Genomic DNA, 22,081 nt, shown 5'->3' with positions numbered 1-22,081 from the left:
CCCTGAGAATATTTTGACCATCCATAGCATCTACTTATGGTGAATCACGAGGTGGCAGGAAAGTTAACTTTACAAGAGTTCACCCAGGTTGCTTCGTGGTTTGAAGTGTGGTGATCTAGCCCTTGTTCAGCGATGGTGACAGGTGTTCATGGCCCTCACACCACACTTGATGCTGAAACTATTAGGAATCACACCAAGCTATTGACAACTGGCTCAGTTGTTGATAAACCACAAAGATGATGACATTCGGTGTGACCTCCAGAAAATGTAGTGGCAGTGAAGGACATTTTCACACTAGGTCCTGGTAAATCAACAGTCAGCTCAAGGGAATGGAATCAACATGCACACAGTGTAAACTCTACATCTACATCAATACTCCAAAGCCATTGTACGGTGCGTGGCAGAGGGCACACTGTACCACTACAAGTCATTTCCTTTCCTGTTCCACTCACAAATAGAATGAAGGGAATAAACTTCTGTATGCCTCCATATGAGCCCTAATTTCTCGTACCTTATCTTTGTGGTCCTTACACACAGTGCATGTTTGTGGCAGTAGAATCATTCAGCCGCCAGCTTCAAATGCTGATTCTCTAAATTTTCTCAACTGTGTTTCTTGAAAAGAATTTCGTCATCCCTCCAAAGATTCCAATTTGAGTTTCTTAAGCATCTCTATAACACTTACGTGTTATTCCACGCTACCGGTAACAAATCTAGCAGCCCACCTCCAAACTGCTTCAATGTCTTCCTTCAATCCAACCTGGTACAGATCCCAAACACTCTAGCAGTACTCAAGAATCGGTCGCACCAGCATTCTATATACAGTCTCCTTCACAGTTTTACTACTCTTTCCTAAAATTCTCCCAATAAATCAAAGCTGACCATTCGCTTTCCCTACCACAATTCCCAAATGCTTGTTCCATTTTTTATCACTTTGCAACATTACACCCAGATATTTAAATACTTGACTGTGTCAAGCAGGACACGAGTAATAACGTATCCGTACATTACAGGTATGATTTTCCTACTCATCTGCATTAACTTACATTTTTCCACATTTAGGGCTAGCTGCCATTCATCACACCAACTGAAGATTTTGCCTAAGTCATCTTGTATCTTCCTGCAGTCACTCAACTTCGACACCTTACCGTACACCACAGCACCATCGGCAAACAACAACAGATTGCTGCCCACCCTGTTGGCCAAATCATTTATGGATACAGAGAACAGCAACAGTTGTATCACACTTCCCTGGGGCACTCCTGATGATACCCTTGTCTCTGATGAACACTCGCCGTCAAGGACAACATACTGGGTTCTATTATTTAAGAAGTCTTCAAGCCACTTGAGTATCTGTGAACTTATTCCATACGCATATACCTGCAATGGGCACTGTCTCAAACGCTTTCCAGAAATCTAGAAATATGTAATCTGCATGTTGCCCTTCATCCATCATTCTCAGAATGTTGTGTTAAAGAAGGACATGCTCTGAAGACCTCGTTATATTTAGAAGTTATCATTGAAGGACTTTGACAGGCAGATGGTATACGGGGAAATTATGCTGTCATGGCATGACAAATTATTTGTTCAAGCACATTATTTGGAACAATGAGGTGGTGTTTCACATTGGGGCCCTCATCAATCCACACAACTACCATTATTGGGAAGAAACAAATCCAGGAATAGCAATTGAAAAATCACAAGAGTTGACCAAAATTGACAGTCTGGTGCAGTACACCATGGATTGTCTCACTGGACCATTCATACTGTGAGACACCATGAACCAGTATCACCAGGTGCTGAATGAATACGTAAGGACACTGACAACACAGTGGGACAATGTTGCATATTTCCTTTTTCAGCAAGACAGAGCACTGCCTTATTTTGACAGCATCGTCCGTGACTGACTCAATGAATAGTCTCCACGATGTTGGCTGGACAGCAGGGACCCCAAGAATGGCCTCCAAGAAGCCCGACCTCACCTCTTGCAATTTACTGTGGGGTTTGGCGACAGAAGAGGTATACCAAACAGACCCACACACACTGGATGAATTAGAGGGCAGGACCACATTTGTTCTCCAAAATGTAACTGTGACTTACCCACAGAAATCAATTTATGACAATCCTATATGTTTACGTTGTTTGGGTGACAACACAGGAGAATATGTGGAATTTTAGTGCAGTTCAAATATTCTCATGGTCATGAGAACCAACTAAAACTTGTTCCGTATGCAAATATCCATTAATAAAATATATATGGGCATTTAAAACTAGGGTGCAACTTCTCACCCACCTTGTATATTCCTAGGGTCATCATTTAAAGCCTGTTCTTGAAATTTTGTTAGCAGAAGTTCTCGGGATAGTTTACATCTGTCTTCAGAACTCTGTCAGTTCAGTTTCTTCAGCACCTCTATGACACACTCATGTGTCAAACAAACCTTTGACTAATTATGCTGCCCTTCTCTGTATCCATCCAATATCCCGTTAGTCCTTTCTACTATGGGAGTCACACACTTGAGCAATATTTTATGATGGGGGACACAAGTAATTTGTCTCATTCCCCTGCTGACTGATTGCATTTCCCCAGTATTCTACCAATAAACCAAAGTCTGCCACTTGTTTTACCCACAGCTGAGCCTATGTGGTCATTCCATTTCGTTTCCACACTAAGCTTACACCCAGGTATCTGTACAAGTTAACCAATTCCAACTGCAACTCACAGATACTGCAGTCATAGTATACTATGTTTTTTTTTATTTTATGAAGTGCACAGTTTTATATTTCTGAACATTTGAAGCAAGTTGCAAATCTTTGCACCATTTTGAAATCTGATCAAGCTATGTCTGAATATCCGCACAGCTTCTTTCAGAGAGTACATCACATGCGGAAAGTCTGAGTTTACTATTAGCCTAATGTTATCCACAATGTCATTACTATACAACATAAGCAGTAAGTTTCCCAACACACTTGCTTTGGGGACACTGAGTTATTCTTACACCTGTCTACGATGCTCTTTCCAAGATAGATTACTGTGTCCTCCCTACCAAAAAGTCTCAATCCAGCAACAAATTTTGCTTGTTATCCCATACAATCATACTCCTTATAATTAGAGAATGATGATGATGATGATGATGATATGTGGGCGAGGGCACTAAACAGTAAACTCACCAGCACCTTGCATGAATGACATACTCTGATAAGCCAAAACATTATGACTGCAGCCTATCGCAATGTTGGATGCCACCTGCTGGTGTCGCGGGCAGGCGATGCAATAATAAAAGTATGTAGGCAGAGCAGACACGGACAGGAGATCGTGCTAGCAACAATATGTGCTGCAAAAGGGGAAATCCACTGAAATAAGCATCTTTGACAAAGGGCACATATTATTGCACAGAGCCTGTGAATGAGTATCTCAAACAGTGAAGCTGGTCAAATGTTCACATGCTACTGTTCTGAGTATTTATGGAAAGAGGTAGAGAAACTACCACTAGGCATTAAATGGTTGGATGTCCACAACTCTTCACAAAACATGGGGTTCAGAGGCTTGTCTGCTCTGTAAAGTGGGATAGATTGTGATCTGTGGCATCTCTGCCAGAACAGCACAATGCTTGTGCAAGCATAAGTGTTTCAGAGCACACCATTCATCGAACATTCTTGAACAAGGAGCTCCGCAGCAGACCACCCCAACGTGTTCACATGTTGGGCCAACAACATCGCCTATTATGATTGCAGTGGGCATGGGACCATCAGGATTTGACTGTTGAACAATGGAAACGTGTCATCTCTTTGGGTGAATCACATTTTTGCTAGACTAAATCGCTGGTTGTCTCCACAAACGCTATCACTGAGATGAACAGCAACTAGGAAAGTGCAGTGCACCACGGACGCATGCTGGCGGGAGCAGTATTATACTTTGGGAGACATTCTCCTGTGCTTGTACTGGACCTGTGATAGTAAGCGAAAACATGCTGACAGCTGCAAACCACCTGCATTCCTTCACGCTTGATGTCTTTTCTGATGGTGATGTCATCTTTCAGCAGTACAACTGTCAGTGTCTGAACCAGAACTGTTCTACAGTGGTTTGAGGAACTCACACTGATGTCTCGGCAACCAAATTCACCTGATGTAAAACCTGTGCAACCCATGTGGGTCACTGTCAAGCGCGATCTGCATACACAGATAAATAGCCCATTATTTATACGAATTACATGACCTGTGCGTAGACATCTAATGCCACATATCTACACAGACCTACCCACAAACTGTCGGATCCCTGATACACAGAATCATTCCAAAGACAGACAAACAAGCTATTAAGCAGGTGGTCATAATGTTTTGGCTCACCAGTGTGCATACACGTGTGGTCAAACTTCATTTAAAAAAATAATAATAATAAATTGGAAAACCAAGTTACATTCACACACAAGAATTGAGAAGACAACCCCTATATGGTGAGCATCAGAAAAGCCCTCAATAAATGTCAGATGAAACACAGCAGAATACCTAGATAAAAATCAAGGATAAAATACCAGTAGGGACACAGTTAAAAAGGGGACGAGTGACTTTGGTTAGATGACTAAAAGAAATAATGGGTTGACCAAAGAATTCTGCGACTCGTTAAAATCTCTCACAAAATATTTTGGGAAGAATTTCAGACATCACACAAAATCTTAATACACGAACCACACTCACCTCATTATCAGCTAAAATAAACAGGTCCTGTAGGAGATCTGGATCAGCTCCCAGCTTGTCATATAAAACAAACAGAATTGAAATCTGTCTTATCAAAAGCTGTGTCCACACCTGTGACACACTGGTAGTTCCTTACGACTTAAGAGAAAGCCATATGTCAAGAGGCAATGTCCCCCTGTAAGTTGCGTAAGTGTCATTTCTTTAGCTCCTTGTGGTCAGAAAGCAGTAAGCCGTGACTGCACTGAGGGTATTACAGAATGCAGCTTATTACTCCTCACTTCCATCCACTGAGCCTCCCACCAACACATGATTGTCTTGGTCACAAATGAGGTAAGAGTGCTAACAGCCTGCAATGGGCCTGAACAGCGAGCAGGAGGTGGCAGGCAACAAGCCTCCTTTGCAGCCACATCAACAAGTTAGTTTCCCAACATCCGTATGCACCCCTTAACACAGCAGAAAAATATTTCCTTGTCATGCCTGTGCAAGAGAAGGAGAGTTTCCTGCACTTCTTGTACCATCCAATCTGGAGGCTACATCTGACCAAGAGCGAGGCCTTAATGCCCTCCCCTAACAGTAGTAACTCAAGGCTCTTTCTAGCACAGTTCCCAAACGGTCTTGCTGCCTGTGGATGGTGATAGAACAGATGTTCCAGTGGTGGCTATTTGACTAAGATGGATGCTAGTGATTTTGAAATGGTCAAAGCCCTGTGTCCTTGGCGTACCATCAGGAGATTACTTAGAACAGTCAGCAGAGGCTCACCAGCCTTGCATATAGGATAGCAGCTGGAGTTGTTTGATAAACCCCTCTTGACAGCCTGATTCACTTGTGATGAACTGTGAACCGCATTCACCATTTTGAGGCATGAAGGCTTCGCTGATTCATAAACCTAACATCCGGGGTCACACAAAAGCCTTATAAAGTTGGAGCACATGTGCCCTGTTAGCTTCCAAAGACCTATGACAGATGCATTTAAGGATATCTAAAGCTTTGGGACACCTCAGTTTTAGTTCTTTAAAGTGTGGCAGCTACATTAGCTTCTCATCAAAAGTGAGGCCCTTATAATTCACAGTATCCCGGGTAACCATGAACCATGGACCTTGGCGTTGGTGGGGAGGCTTGCGTGCCTCAACGATACAGATAGCCGTACCGTAGGTGCAACCACAACGGAGGGGTATCTAATGAGAGGCCAGACAAATGCGTGTTTCCTGAAGAGGGGTAGCAGTCTTTTCAGTAGTTGCAGGGGCAACAGTCTGGATGATTGACTGATCTGGCCTTGTAACACTAACCAAAATAGCCTTGCTGTTGTGGTACTGCGAATGGTTGAAAGCAAGGGGAAACTACAGCCGTAATTTTTCCCGAGGGCATGCAGCTTTAGTGTTTGGTTAAATGATGATGGCGTCCACTTGAGTAAAATATTCCGGAGGTAAAATAGTCCCCCATTCAGATCTCCAGGCAGGGACTACTCGAGAGGACGTCGTTATCAGAAGAAAGAAAACTGGCATTCTACGGCTCGGAGCGTGGAATGTCAGATCCCTTAATTGGGCAGGTAGGTTGGAAAATTTAAAAAGGGAAATGGATAGGTTAAAGTTAGATATAGAGGGAATTAGTGAAGTTCGGTGGTAGGAGGAACAAGACTTCTGGTCAGGTGAATACACGGTTATAAATACAAAATCAAATGGGGGTAATGCAGGAGTAGGTTTACTAATGAATAAAAAAAATAGGAGTGCGGGTAAGCTACTACAAACAGCATAGTGAATGTATTATAGTGGCCAAGATAGACATGAAGCCCATGCCTACTACAGTAGTACAAGTTTATATGCCAACTAGCTCTGCAGATGACGAAGAAATTGAAGAAATGTATGATGAGATAAAAGAAATTATTCAGGTAGTGAAGGGAGACGAAAATTTAATAGTCATGGGTAACTGGAATTCGAGAGTAGGAAAAGGGAGAGAAGGAAACATAGTAAGTGAATATGGATTGGGGCTAATAAATGAAAGAGGAAGCCGTCTGGTAGAATTTTGCACAGAGCATAACTTAATCACAGCTAACACTTGGTTCAAGAATCATGAAAGAAAGTTGTATACATGGAAAAAGCCTGGAGATACTAAAAAGTATCAGATAGATTATATAATGGTAAGACAGAGATTTAGGAACCAGGTTTTAAATTGTAAGACATTTCCAGGGGCAGATGTGGACTCTGACCACAATCTTTTGGTTATGAACTGCAGATTGAAACTGAAGAAACTGCAAAAAGGTGGGAATTTAAGGAGATGGGACCTGGATAAACTGACTAAACCAGAGGTTGTACAGAGTTTCAGGGACAGCATAAGGGAACAATTGACAGGAATGGGGGAAAGAAATACAGTAGAAGACGAATGGGTAGCTCTGAGGGATGCAGTAGTGAAGGCAGCAGAGGATCAAGTAGGTAAAAAGACGAGGGCTAGTAGAAATCCTTGGGTAACAGAAGAAATATTGAATGTAATTGATGAAACGAGAAAATATAAAAATGCAGTAAATGAAGCAGGCAAAAAGGAATACAAACGTCTCAAAAATGAGATCGACAGGAAGTGCAAAATGGCTAGGCAGGCATGGCTAGAGGACAAATGTAAGGATGTAGAGGCTTATCTCACTAGGGGTAGGATAGATACAGCCTACAGGAAAATTAGAGAGACCTTTGGAGAAAAGAGAGCCACTTGTATGAATATCAAGAGCTCAGATGGAAACCCAGTTCTAAGCAAAGAAGGGAAATCAGAAAGGTGAAAGGAGTATATAGAGGGTCTATACAAGGGTGATGTACTTGAGGACAATATTATGGAAATGGAAGAGGATGTAGATGAAGATGAAATGGGAGATACGATACTGCGTGAAGAGTTTGACAGAGCACTGAAAGACCTGAGTCGAAACAAGGCCCCGGGAGTAGACAACATTCCATTAGAACTACTGACGGCCTTGGGAGAGCCAGTCCTGACAAAACTCTACCATCTGGTGAGCAAGATGTACGAGACAGGCGAAATACCCTCAGACTTCAAGAAGAATATAATAATTCCAATCCCAAAGAAAGCAGGTGTTGACAGATGTGAAAATTACCGAACTATCAGTTTAATAAGCCACAGCTGCAAAATACTAACGCGAATTATTTACAGACGAATGGAAAAACTGGTAGAAGCCGACCTCGGGGAAGATCAGTTTGGACTCCATAGAAATGTTGGAACACGTGAGGCCATACTGACCTTACTACTTATCTTAGAAGAAAGATTAAGGAAAGGCAAACCTACGTTTCTAGCATTTGTAGACTTAGAGAAAGCTTTTGACAATGTTGACTGGAATACTCTCTTTCAAATTCTTAAGGTGGTAGGGGGAAAATACAGGGAGCGAAAGGCTATTTACAATTTGTATAGAAACCAGATGGCAGTTATAAGGGTCGATGGGTATGAAAGGGAAGCAGTGGTTGGGAAGGGAGTGAGACAGGGTTGTAGCCTCTCCCCGATGTTATTCAATCTGTATATTGAGCAAGCAGTAAAGGGAACAAAAGAAAAATTTGAAGTAGGTATTAAAATCCAGGGAGAAGAAATAAAAACTTTGAGGTTCGCTGATGACATTGTAATTCTGCCAGAGACAGCAAAGGACTTGGAAGAGCAGTTGAACGGAATGGACAGTGTCTTGAAAGGAGGATATAAGATGAACATCAACAAAAGCAAAACGAGGATAATGGAATGTAGTCGAATTAAATCAAGTGATGCTGAGGGAATCAGATTAGGAAATGAGACACTTAATGTAGTAAAGAAGTTTTGCTATTTGGGGAGCAAAATAACGGACGATGGTTGAAGTAGAAAGGATATAAAATGTAGACTGGCTGTGGCAAGAAATGTATTTCTGAAGAAGAGAAATTTGTTAACATCGGGTATAGATTTAAGTGTCAGTAAGTCTTTTCTGAAAGTATGGAGTGTAGCCACGTATGGGAGAGAAACATGGACAATAAATAGTTGAGACAATAAGAGAACAGAAGCTTTCGAAATGTGGTGCTACAGAAGAATGCTGAAGACTAGATGGGTAGATCATTTAACTCATGAGGTGGTACTGAACAGAATTGGGGAGAAGAGGAGTTTGTGGCACAACTTGACAAGAAGAAGGGACCGGTTGGTAGGACATGTTCTGAGGCATCAAGAGATCACAAATTTAGCATTGGAGGGCAGCGTGGAGGGTAAAAATCGTAGAGGGTGACCAAGAGATGAATACACTAAGCAGATTCAGAAGGATGTAGGCTGCAGTAGGTATTGGGAGATGAAGAAGCTTGCACAGGATAGAGTAGCATGGAAAGCTGCATCAAACCAGTCTCAGGACTGAAGACGACAACAACAACAACAACAACAACAACAACAACAACAACAACAACCCGGGTAAAGTAGGTATATTAAAAAGATAGCAGGTGTAGTTAAGATCGACACAAACAGTTTTCTCCATAGAGAATTTAAAACCTTTGGTGTTAGACTCTTCCGCCAACTGCTTGATTGTTATATGCAACAGCTGAGAAGCTGTTGCAAGATGTAAGGACACGTAGAAGATGGAGAAGTTGTCCACAAATAGGGAACACAGTACACGACGCCCTACTGCGGACGTAATACAATCAATTGCAATAGCGAATGCCGTGACGCTTAAAACACTTCCTTGAGGAACACCATCCTCCTGTTTACAACAGTCAGTCAGGACATTCCCAACCTTTTATCTAAAATTCCTGTCTGAAAGGAAGGATAATTCGAAAGTGAGTAGGCATCCATGCAAACCACGCCGATAGAGGTGCAAAATAATATTGTGTCTCCAGGTAGTATTGTAGGCCTTGTCCAAATTGAACAAGACAAGAATAAGGTGTTGGTTACGGAGAAAGCTTGGTGAAAAGTTGCTTTACGCAACATTAGGTCATCGAGAGTTGAGTTACACCTCCTGAACCCACACTGGGAGCGACTTAGTAGGGACTTGGTTTCGAGAACTCACACTAGGTGCCAGTTGATCATATACTCCAATGTCTTTCCTATGCAGCTTGTCAGACAAATTACGATAACTACTGATGTTAGTCCACTCCTTCCCAGATTTTCAAATCAGGATTAAAATAGATTATTTCCACGAATTGTTAAAGTCTCCTGTCATCCAAATTGCATTAGAGAGCTGAAGGAGGACCTCCTTTGACTGCAGGTCCAGCTGCTCCAACATTCTGGACATTATACGGTCCTGACTGGACGTAGTATCATGAGCTACTGACAAAGCAGAAGCCAACTCTCATAGAGAGAAAAGCTGGTTGTATTCCTCAATGTTGGTGGAACGGAAATCAAAACCAACCCTCTCCTGATTGGTTAGTTGGAGATAATAGAGACTAAGCTACAAGGTTATCAGTCCCTTCAACACTCTACTGCATATCGCAATAATTGTGGAAAGCTGGATTCTGGTTTTGAACAACTACAATGGACTTATACAAGTGATCCACCGAGTGAGTAGTCTCTCTCGGCAATGTTGGGAGACACCCTTGCTCTCATATGGCTGCAATTTGCGGTCGTGATTTCTGCCTCGAGATCTTCCCAATGGCTTTACTTGCAAATGTGGATCTAGTAACAGAGTTCAAGAACTCTAGTCAAAACCTCTGCTTACTCTCCTGAATTATTCCTCCTTGCCTTTGCATATGCCACTCAAAAGGTTGCAAGAGTGACATCTGTATGGCACCGATTGAATCTTCGCATAGGAGTCCTGCAGCATTGATTGCAGAATGACAATCATCATCCCACAAAGTAACAGGCTGCTTCCCAGATGTTCCTGCTGTCTATGGGATGAATGCATGTGCAGCATGGTGGTTCACAGTTGTAATATGATTCACCCAGTTGTTGATCCTGTAACAATATTCTAAAAGAGCCAACTGCCTGTAAAACATTCAGTTAGACCTGCAGAGCCATTGTGGCTGCTTCCTTTCAGGATCTGCTCCATCGGCAAAGGGATCCGAATAGCATAGTGGTCAGATAATGGTCACTACCGTGAAGGTCATCTTTCACTCTCCATTGAGCAGTGTCTGCAAAGGCAGGCAAGCAGAAAGAGAGGTCAACAGCCATAGACAAACCTGCAGAAGTGCTGAAGTGCAGCTTGACCCACATTCATCAATATGTCACCTGTGGCTCATGTCAGATCTTCAAGTAATCAACCCCTAGGACAAGTGGTGTTAGAAGACACTGGTGCACTGTATGCATTTAATTCCCCTAAATGGCCAGGTAAGTTCATCAAGGTGATGTGGTAGGACCTCACTGTTAATAGGCTCATGGGGAGGTAAGCACACAGAGCACATCATGGACCCCTATCTGAACATCGATCACTTGTAGCGTTGTGGTTACGGGCACAGGTGAGGAATGGAAACTGTCCTTGATGAACACTGCTACCCTACCTTTCACCCTGTCACCAGTAAAGTCATCTTTTCTGTAGAGTTGATAGCCTCCAGGTACATGTTCACCATTCTATTTAAAATGAATGAGGTCCGTCCCGTATGAGAAGTCTCAATTCCTTCAGATGAGTCTTTTATTCATTCGTATTCCTCTGGAGTATGGGAGCCATATCAGCAGTGTGGTTTCGAGTTACTCTATACTTGCACTGGCTTGTTGAGGCACTTTTAGAGTGAGGGAGAGTGGATGGGCTGCCAGAGTCTGATGATGAAGCATCAAAATCCACATTGTCATCATTAGTCAAACGTTCCAGAATTATATCTGACTGTGCTTGGAACAGCTTCTGACCTGAATTTTGTGACCCTTTCCCTGCTCCCTTTTCCTTTGAGGACAATGGGGAAAGGGGCTGTTGAGAGGCACTCTGCTTTCAGGATTCCTTCACAATGCTTGCTGCAAAAATGCTGCTGGTCTGTTCTGTCGTAGCTGCCTGGATCACTATGCCTTTGGCATGTACAGCTGTCAGCATAGGTGCTGTTGACAGATAATGGTATGCTGGATGTCATCTGTGTTGAGGCATCAACCCTGAGAACAGGTTTCTGTACCACAAAAGCATTCAAAGTGGCCAAAAGAGGAGATTTCGCTGCCTTATATTCCTTTTTGGTTCCAGGACAGCAGATCCATTTGACCATTTATTTCATGAATTCTGCAGTCCCCAGCAAAAACAGGGCAGTCTCAGCTCCAGAATGGGTGGCTCCCAGAGCAGTTGTTGCAGAGTGCTTGGGACATAAAGTCAATCCCAGCTTCATGAGCTGCCTTTCCACACTTCCTATTGGTCAATTCACCTCTGCAAATCAGGAGTGTTTGCCAAATTTGTAACACTGCATAGGGTGAGTTATGTAAGGCTTAACCTTAAGCCAAAGGAAACCTGCCATAATCTGTTCAGGCAGTATTTCAGAATTGAAGGTCACAATGAAAGTGGCAGTCTTCTCAATTTCTCCATTACTACTTCATGTACTTTGCTCCAAATCCACTGTCCCCTGCAATTCCCATTCTTGTTTGGGTAACTCGAAACCACACTGCTGAGACGTCTATGTCCACATATCACAGCATGTGACATTTGCTTGAGTCAAGGGAGTTATGCAACTCAAGTCAGCATCTATCTAGAGCCCCATGCTTTGTTTTAAACCTGTTTGTTTAAAAGTTTCTTCCAGTGTCTGTATACCATGAAGAGTCCCACCATGAACTGTTCTATTGGGTATGTATCTATCCACTTCATGGTCAACTAGTCTTTTAACAAACATTCATAACATGCCTACACAGTGTGTACAAATAAATTCAGAAACAAGACTGGAAAGTGAATTATAAGTAAAGAATACAACATCGTTAACGAATTTAAAGCCAATATACCAGAAGATCTACTTTCACGACATGTTATTTAAAATTATAAAATGCAGTATTGTACACTACATAATGTAAAATAAATTAATATGTAATGCATGAAGTCTAGTGTGCAAACATAATGTATTACTGCAACTGTATAAATTAATTATTGGAAGTACATTAATGTAATGCGTAAAGTCTTGCCATATAAACGTAAAAATAGTTCTGTTATCATAGTTTACGTAAAGTTCAATGACATCAAATGCAAGGAAAATGCTCTAAGGTAAATAAATCTGTTATACTCTTAAGATAATTCCTGCGGCAGCTTGTAAACTGCCAGTACTTCTAGCTTTTGGGTAGCCAGATCAACTCTTGATCTACATTCAAACAGCTTTTAAACACAATATTCAATATCCTATAGGACTTCATTTAATTTCTGTACACACAGCCACTCCGCTCCATTTTACTGGTTCTACAATGATATACCAGCTTGGGGTCAATTCAAGTGTCCAATTCCACTCGTCGGCTTTCGGGACTAGTACACAAGAAACAAAAATTTACAAATACTGGAACCGGTAACTATAACTGACCTATATTGGTTAATTCTAGTTACCGATTTCAACCATTCCACAGTTCATTATTTAGACCATATTAACAAATGTGTGCTCTAAAGTGTTACAGGATTTCTACATATGGTATTACTCTCTTCACTACTATAAAAAAAAAGAAAAATTTGGAAGCTGTACCTACAATATTAGTTGCTTTTTAATAGTAGTTCTGGGATCAACAAGAAATCTAGAAACAAAAACACAGTCCACAGGTTTACAGCAAAAATGTCCAAAATTACAGACATGAAACAGCTGGAATTAATTAATACAGTTGCAGTAATACATTATGTTTGCACACTAGACTTCACACTTTACATCTGCATTACATATTAATTTATTTTACATTATGTAGTGTACAATACTGCATTTTATAATTTTAAATAACATGTCATGAAAATACTGGTAGATCTTCCGGTATATTCCAACTGTTGGAATACTCCTATATAGGTCAATTCTAGTTACCAATTCCAGCCAATCGATGATTCTATCTAATTAGATATTTTTTTTCAGCAGGTGTGTGCACTAAAATTTAGGCTAATAGCATTTCTGCACTTGTAATTGCTCTCTGAACCACTGCAAAAAAGTTTCTAAAATTAGAATTGGTAACCAGAATTGACCTATATAGAGAGACAGTTCTAGTTACCAATTCCAATTTCTCTTATATACTGCAGTACTTTTACAGTGCAATTACAAATGTCAGAATGCTATTACGTTTCAGCATAAAACAACTACTGCAAAAATAATTTACAAATGAATCACGGAGCGGTTGGGATCGGTAACTGGAAGTTACCTATGTAGGTTAATTCTAGTTATCGATTCCAATATTCGTTATATTTTTGGGGTTGGGTTGTTTTGGGGAAGGAGACCAGACAGTGAGGTCATCGGTCTCATCGGATTAGGGAAGGAAGTCGGCCGTGCCCTTTCAAAGGAATCATGCTGGCATTTGCCTGGAACGATTTAGGGAAATCACGGAAAACCTATATCAGGATGGCCGGACGCGGGCCTCCCGAATGCATGCGAGTCCAGTGTCTAACCACTGCACCACCTCGAATAGAGGGAAACATTCCATGTGGGAAAAATATATCTAAAAACTAAGATGATGTGACTTACCAAACGAAAGCGCTGGCAGGTCGATAGACACACAAACATATAAAGAAAATTCAAGTTTTCGCAACCAACGGTTGCTTCATCAGGAAAGAGGGAAGGAGAGGGAAAGACAAAAGGATGTGGGTTTTAAAGGAGAGGGTAAGGAGTCATTCCAATCCCGGGAGCGGAAAGACTTACCTTAGGGGGAAAAAGGACAGGTATACACTCATGCACACACACACATATCCATCCGCACATACACAGTCACAAGCAGACAGCAGCAAATATCTGCTTGTGACTGTGTATGTGCGGATGGATATGTGTGTGTGTGTGTGTGTGTGTGTGTGTGTGTGTGTGTGTGTGTGTGTGTGTGTGTGTGTGTGTGCACACGCGCGAGTGTATACCTGTACTTTTTTTCCTGTGCTTCTCCTGTTAGATTTAATAATTAATAGTAAAATTAATGCTGTTTTATAACAGTACGACTTCATCATGCACTTCGCTGTAATACAATTTAAAGTGCTCTGTGTTTTTCTACTTGCATAAATTACAAGAATACTTCTTATCGGACATGAAACTTTGTTGCTAATTCTGGTTCTTAACTATTTCCGTTACCTTCAATTTGTTTTGATATAATTCATGACTAAGTAAATAACTGTGAGAAATATGACCGTATGCTACATTCATTTGCTTGTGAGTATAATCTGCTGCTTTCTCAGATTGCCTAAACACTGCATCATTGCCTTAGGTACCATATGTCATCAAAAGTACCCAGACACCCAGCTGAAAATGAGATACAAGTTCGTGGCGCCCTCCATAGGCAATGCTGGAATTCAATATGGTGTTGGCCCATCCTTAGCCTTGATGACAGCTTCCACTCTCCCAGGCATACATTCACTCAGGTGCTGGAAGGTTTCTTTGGGAATGGCAGCTCATTCTTCATGGAGTGCTGCACAGAGGAGAGGTATCGATGTCGGTTGGTGAGGCGTGACACAAAGTTGTCATTCCAAAACATCCCAAAGGTGTTCTATAGGAGTCAGGTCAGGACTCTGTGCAGGCCAGTCCATTACAGGGATGTTACTGTCGTGTAACCACTCTTTCACTAGTTGTGCATTATGAACATGTGCTCAATCATGTTGAAAGATGCAATTGCCATTCCCGAATTGCTCTTCAACAGTGGGAAGCAAGAAGGTGCTTAAAACATCAATGTAGGCCTGTGCTGTGATACCACCAAGCAAAACAACAAGGAGTGCAAACATAAACACACCATAACACCAACACCTCCGAATTTTACTGTTGGCACTACACCTGCTGGCAGATGACATTCGCCATACCCACACTCTATCGTCAAATCGCCACATTGGGTACCATCATTCAACACTCCACACAATGTTTTTCCGCTCTCAATCATCCAATGTTTACACTTGTAACACCAAGCGAGGCGTCATTTGGCATTTACCGGCTTGATGTGTGGCATATGAGCAGCCATTCGACCACGAGATCCACGTTTTCTCACCTCCCGCCTAACAGTCATAGTACTTGCAGTGGATCCTGATGCAGTTTGGAATTCCTGTGTGATGGTCTCGATAGATGTCTGCCTATTATACATTACGACCCAACTGTCGGTGGTTTCTGTCAGTCAACGGATTAGGTCAGACTGTTCGCTTTTGCACTGTATGTGTCCCTTAACGTTTCCACTTCACTATCACATCGGAAACAATGGACCTAGGGATGTTTAGGAGTGTGGAAATCTCACATACAGACGTATGACCGCCCCATTCTGCTCTCCCACGATGTCTAATGACTACTGAGGTCGCTGATATGGAGCACCTGGCAGTAGGTGGCAGCACATTGCACCTAATATGAAATACGTATGCTTTTGGGAGTGTCTGGATACTTTTGATCACAACGTATATGACGTCATTGCTCAAAGCCAATGAGTGGTCACTAGAATTTACCCAAGCTTGCATCCACATAGATAAGGCTGTTTATGTGTTTCTTCAGTGCCGTACTGTGTGTGCAGACAAATTTGAACTGAGAATATTGTCCCCTCCCACGCTCAACAGCTAATCAATTTGTTATTCTGGTTGAGGTATAGTATATGTAGTCTTCTCAGCAATGTGTCTGACGATATCTTACTAAAATCTTTTCCAAGAAGTGAGAATCATAGTTGCTCTCACTGAACACAGCAACTGGTTTAACATTACTAGGTAGCTAGTAATTATCACCCAATGGTTTTCATAAAGATCTGGCATTCTGTTCCTTGGCAGCGGCAGCAGTAAGTCATTAAACCCCTTTCTTGTCTCACTTTTGCTTGCACTTTATTACACAGACTGTGAAGGTGGAGTCCAAACTTGGTTTGTCACTTAACTGGAGTGGTAAATTTAGCCATCTGAAATGATTTCCGGACACCTGCAAGACTATATTTACAAAAACTGGGCAGGAATTTCAAATGCTCTTCCAAACATAAGCTCTCACAGGAGGTGCTACTAATGGAAAGCTACAACTAGCACCAGTTTCATGTAGGATATTGAAAAACGCGTTGAACTTCTGGTAGTTAACTCTAAATGTCCAGCTCATTAGTACCTAGATTGAAAACATTCTACATAAACGCCACACATTGAAGAATATATTGACTCCCTCCTTGTCGTTTCCTATGAGAGGCAGTAAAGCAAGATGCCCACCCAAGTGTTCTTCCTTTAATAAAATTGTCCTCTAACAGATATGTCAAACTGTTCATGTGATGAAGGAAGCAAAACTTACCAATTTGAAGTTTATTTTAATCATCTGTTTAAGGGCCTTAAACCCCCACTCTCCTTTTTCTCCGCCCTCAAGATCAAGTACTTTCTGGAACGAAGCAAGAGCTGCTTTTGGATCATCTTCTTTCAATGCTTTCGAATTGTAGTATTGATTCTCAAGATCGACATCTGGCTCAGAGTTGCTGTCTTCGGAGTATTCCTAATGGAGAGGCAAGCAATAACATTTCTATTTTGGCTTCTTTTTGAAATACTGCGTTCACTATTGAATATTGTGGACACAATCTATAAAATATCAGAAGTTAGTTGCCAGATTTACAAAGAAAAACATAAAACAATTCGACAATGTTTATACGATGACTAGATCAAGAGATGAAAATGAAAACAAAACTCATTTGTCTTAACATTTCACGGAATGATTAACTACAGCAACATGTAGTAATATCCAATACCAAGCCATAGTCCTCCTCTTCTTCACACATGAAATCAACTTCACAATCAGACATATTAATATTTACTTCTGCTGAACCTGCCGTCCTCTGTATACAGTATATAGTATACTAAACTACACAGATGCAATGAACTTCACCACGAAGATATTGAAGCGGAAGAATCGAGAAGCACTGTGGTTGTCATTAATTTTCAAATATATTACAGACTTGGGCTGTATCCCTGATAAGTAATTTTTCCCTCTGATAAAAAATTTCGTTTTGTTTACCAAAGTGACCTGGACTCACTCGACTCACGAAAACGGAACAGCATAAAATGATATCTTTGTGACAGGACGAGCTACAAAGACAAAAAAGAAACACTCACCTCTGTTGCGAATTCGGAATTTTATTCCTACGGTTGTAAGAAGCTGTGGCAAGTTGTGATTAGGTAGCATTCTGTCTTGTACGCAGTACAAGGCGTAACTCTTGTATTTTTAAGAAGTTTACGTCAACATGACAGCATTACCTAGGAGAATTATCAAGGAAACTCAACGCTTGATGCAAGAGCCTGTTCCAGGAATAAGTGCTGTGCCGGACGACAGTAACGCACGATACTTTCATGTAATTGTCACCGGTCCTGAAGATTCACCGTTCGAAGGAGGATTATTTAAGTTGGAGCTTTTTCTACCGGAGGATTATCCTATGTCTGCGCCAAAGGTTCGATTTATTACGAAAATATACCACCCTAACATTGACAGACTTGGCCGCATTTGCTTGGACATTCTAAAAGATAAGTGGAGCCCGGCCCTTCAAATTAGAACGGTGCTTTTGTCTATTCAAGCCCTTCTTAGTGCTCCAAATCCAGATGACCCGTTGGCTAACGATGTTGCTGAACTGTGGAAAGTAAATGAAGCCGAAGCCATCCGCAACGCGAAAGAGTGGACAAGAAGATATGCAATGGACAATTGATATGCATCGATTCCAAGGAAAGGTTAAGAGCGTTGTATGGGTTTATTTTTTTTATGAAAACTATTTCACTGAATCTGTATCACCATGTTATATTTTAAGTAAGGTTTTTTGCCAAGCTAGGTTGTCGCTGGTAGGAAAAATACACTAAACTTGTCATACCTTTTGTAAATGTGAAATTTCTTATGGAACCCATACGTTGCTAATTATAATCATGATTTACGCGTGAGAGTATAGTATAAAGTAAAGCAGAAAGAGCGGTGATTTCAGATGTTATTCCATGAATCTGTCCATTTATATTCATTGTGTACTCTCATTTTTGTGTTTATTATCTTTCGAAATACTTCACACTTACAGATCATGTGCATTTAGCTACTGTTGCTGTAAATATTGGAGAGTACCTTCAGCTTAAGTCTTCTGACATTTCGCCCTGGCTTCAGTTTGTCACCAGATACCAATTTAGTGAATGCGGCTTGATGTACTACCAGTGTAATAATGTCCATATTAATTGTAAAGTCCACCTTGTTTATGGCAAATTTTATCAGAGCAGACATTAGTATGATATTGATAATTTTGCTGCATAAAGTATGTATTATTTGTGATTTCTGTTTTTGTGGTATTGATGCAGCCTTTTGTCATGGACAGCTTTAAATTGTCTGACTTGGTGTAACACCAAGAGTAGTGGTAAGTAAGACACCTTTATATAAAATTTTTGTCAGGCGTTGTGAATTAAAACATTATTTCCTTCGTAACAAGTGCCGGTCAAACTACGAATGAATGAATGTTCCAGTGTGAATACTTACCTACTTGATCTCTCTTATCTGGCTTCTAGGCAGGCAAGGTGCATACACACATTAACAGAAACAACTTACAGGAGATCTTTCATTTCCAGTTTGTTTTTAAGAAACTGTACTGATGTATTTTATTCGTTGAAAGTATCTGTGTAACTGTATTGTATGTGACTAGAGATTTATGTGGATTTATCTGTTTTACCAGCAATATGTGCCTGTTGGCCACTGAGCAGTTTCAGTGGTTGAAAAATTAGCAATCCTTTGGTTTTAAAGACTTTGTAGAATGTCTTGACCTTGTGTTGATATAACTTATTTCTGGAGCAGTTTAATTACTTATGTTTAGTCACAGCAAGAAATTTAAATTGATGAATGTCTTTAGATTTAATAAATATTAGACTTGTAAATATACATTTTTGTTTTGAATTTTATACCACAATAAATGCGTGCAATCCGTTTTCCATTTTCAGTAACTTTTTTTTTTTTTTTTTTACACTCAACACCATTAGCATGTGAGGAGTTACGCATTTAACATGCAGTTGTAACTTTCATTGGACTGTCAAAGTTAAATGACAGCCATGTAAAGAAATACTTGGTTGGAACTGAAACAGATTGTATGTTTTGTTGTCTTAAATTTGGTAGTAGAAATTGCCAAAATCTTCAGAAAAAAGTTATTCTACAAGACTATCAAATGATATTCCTTTACTTTTTGCAAAATTGCTGTCTTCAAAATACTTATTTTCATAACTTTGAGACAGAGAAAATACTATTACAGCATAGTGATAGTTTGTGTAAACTCCAATTTGTTATTGTGCCATACATTGCTCAAAAGGGTAGAGTGCAGTTTTATTTTGTGCTGGGACTCTCATGTGGCACACCTTCATTGTGTATAAAGGGCAGCGCATTTTCTGAAATCTGCTCAGGTATGTTTTGTAGCTTGTAATCGAAGGCATAAATCATTTAATAAAACTTGGTTGTAGAGGGAATTTACATGTAGTAGGCCCAATTCCAGCTGTGAATATTATGGCATTGTTTTTATGATGACTGAACTAACTGGCTGTGTATTAGTTGGTAAATATGTGAACTGATGAACAGAGGTTTGTGTATTGATTGAGCAAGTAGGTCCAATTCTAGTTTTAGATGTTTGGATACCATTTACGGTTATTAACTCAGATATCAATATTGTTACTGTGCAGCACAATTAAAATTGTGCTGGCACAAATTGTGTGTGCTTTTATCAGCAGGAAGTTTGCTGTCGATGTATTTTACTGAAATTGCAGGATCTATGGGCAGTGATTTGTTTCATTTATTAAACTAACATTACAAATTTTGTGATTTTTGTTTTATTAGGTGTAGAACATGTTTCATGAAAAAATCCTCACATTATAAACATTATTCTTAATGATTTCAACCATCCAAAATAGCTGTGTAGTGGTTTCAGAACAGGTACTGAGTGTGCAGTGCCTCTCATTCAGTATATCAGTTTTAACTGAATTTCCTTAAGAGATTAATGTAGAGGCAACATATTTATTTCTGTATTTCAGAGTTAGTAAAATTGCTGTTACAATATACATCAATCTTTTTCATTTCTGGAACTACATACCTGTGGTATTGCACGGATGAGTTTTTAGACTTGGAAGTCTTGTGGCAGTTCTCAAATGGTGCTAGTATAAATTTATTGTGTGTGTGTGTGTGTGTGTGTGTGTGTGAGAGAGAGAGAGAGAGAGAGAGAGAGAGAGAGAGAGAGAGAGAGAGAGAGATATCACATCAAAAATAGCATACAAATGATAAGAATTTTGGAGGGTGGTCAATATTAGAAACAATTTATTTTGTGAAGTATTAAAGCTACTACTGTAATGAAATGTTCTTTGTGTCAGTATTAGTTCCTGAAAAACAGTTAGCTCATATGAACTTATCAGTGCTTCGCAGAAGTAACTGTCATATATATGAAATGTGCTGGCATAGTGCATTTTCAGATCTGTCATCTGAACATAATTGGGGCAATAGTTTGTTGAGCTCGTAATGTCAGATTTAGCACCCAGTGAGATTTTTTAATCATTCCAAAATGTTTACTTTATTATATTACTGTAACGTTCCCATCAGGAGCACTCAAGCCCTGTTTTCTTTAAGTTTTATTTGTTAAGAAAACACTTGATATGTAAAAATATTTAGAGTTTTAAATACACTACTAGCTGTTTTCCCCTTTATGTATTCACTTTCCAGTAATCCTTGGTTTGGTGTCTTCAGCGGTTTATGAAATGGTAAGGGACAGGTTACACAGAACACACTGTTACAGTGGTCTGAATGGAGGGCAGTATTTTTTACTTTAATTTGTTCTTTCCAAATTTCATTCTGTCTACTTCTATTTCATTGGATTCTTCTGGTCTCAGTACAGTGCTTTGTAAAAGCTGTTGATTGTAATAGCAAAACAAAATATATCCAGTCCTCATATCAGCAGTTACATGATCTTCAGTGAAATTTGTCATTCTTTTGGGCAGGGCTTTGTTTATTTAAGAAACAGCAGTAAATCATTCTCTGGAGATGTTGGCACATGAGGAATATGATGCAAAAGCATCAGTGTGCATAATGAAATTGTAACACCCATGGTATACAGTATGTGAAGTAGTAATGGTTAGAAAAACAGAAAAACCGGTATGTTATCGGAAAATTTCTCTAATAGCAGGGAAGAAAAATGCACAAAAATATCCAAATACTATATTTCTTTCACTACATCTCACAGGTTCAGTTTATATGCTGACATGCTGTGTGTTAGTCTCCAAGTGACCACTTGGCAGTCATTGCATGAAGTGACTCTTCCTCTTATTTTCTTTTCATACTGCGCAGTTTCAGCTGTGAAGCAGTTTTCAAATGCGTGCATAAATGTAATCATCAGAATGGCCGTAGTCCTAGGTCTTGTCACGTGAGACACTGGCCAGTATAATTGTAGGTTATCCACATATGTCACCAGT

The 22,081-nt window shown here is 40.3% G+C and overlaps 2 protein-coding genes across 2 annotated transcripts in view; one reads left to right on the top strand and one right to left on the bottom strand.

The window, feature by feature from the left end:
* Nucleotides 1-17,589, bottom strand: part of LOC126263188 (COP9 signalosome complex subunit 2) — a 99,066-nt gene extending 81,477 nt beyond the window's left edge. The window contains exons 1-2 of the mRNA XM_049960245.1: nt 17,380-17,589; nt 16,935-17,129 (exon numbers count right to left, since the gene is read on the bottom strand). Coding sequence (XP_049816202.1) covers nt 16,935-17,129; nt 17,380-17,433 — 249 coding nt within the window. The 5' untranslated portion in view covers nt 17,434-17,589. The remainder of the gene's footprint in view (nt 1-16,934; nt 17,130-17,379) is intronic.
* A 116-nt stretch (nt 17,590-17,705) lies between these two features.
* Nucleotides 17,706-20,683, top strand: LOC126263190 (ubiquitin-conjugating enzyme E2 N). The gene has a single exon (XM_049960246.1). The coding sequence runs from the start codon at nt 17,872-17,874 to the stop codon at nt 18,325-18,327; it is 456 nt and encodes a 151-aa protein (XP_049816203.1). The 5' UTR covers nt 17,706-17,871; the 3' UTR covers nt 18,328-20,683.
* The last annotated feature ends 1,398 nt before the right edge of the window (nt 20,684-22,081 follow it).

The sequence above is a fragment of the Schistocerca nitens genome, chromosome 6 (assembly GCF_023898315.1).
Source record: "Schistocerca nitens isolate TAMUIC-IGC-003100 chromosome 6, iqSchNite1.1, whole genome shotgun sequence".
NCBI lineage: Eukaryota > Metazoa > Arthropoda > Insecta > Orthoptera > Acrididae > Schistocerca > Schistocerca nitens.
The sequence above is the reverse complement of the archived record's forward strand: the minus strand, read 5'-3'. Positions and strand labels throughout refer to the sequence as shown.

Excerpts from the sequence above, each read along its gene's own strand:
- LOC126263190 (XM_049960246.1), top strand. The coding sequence starts at position 17,872 with ATGACAGCATTACCTAGGAGAATTATCAAGGAAACTCAACGCTTGATG.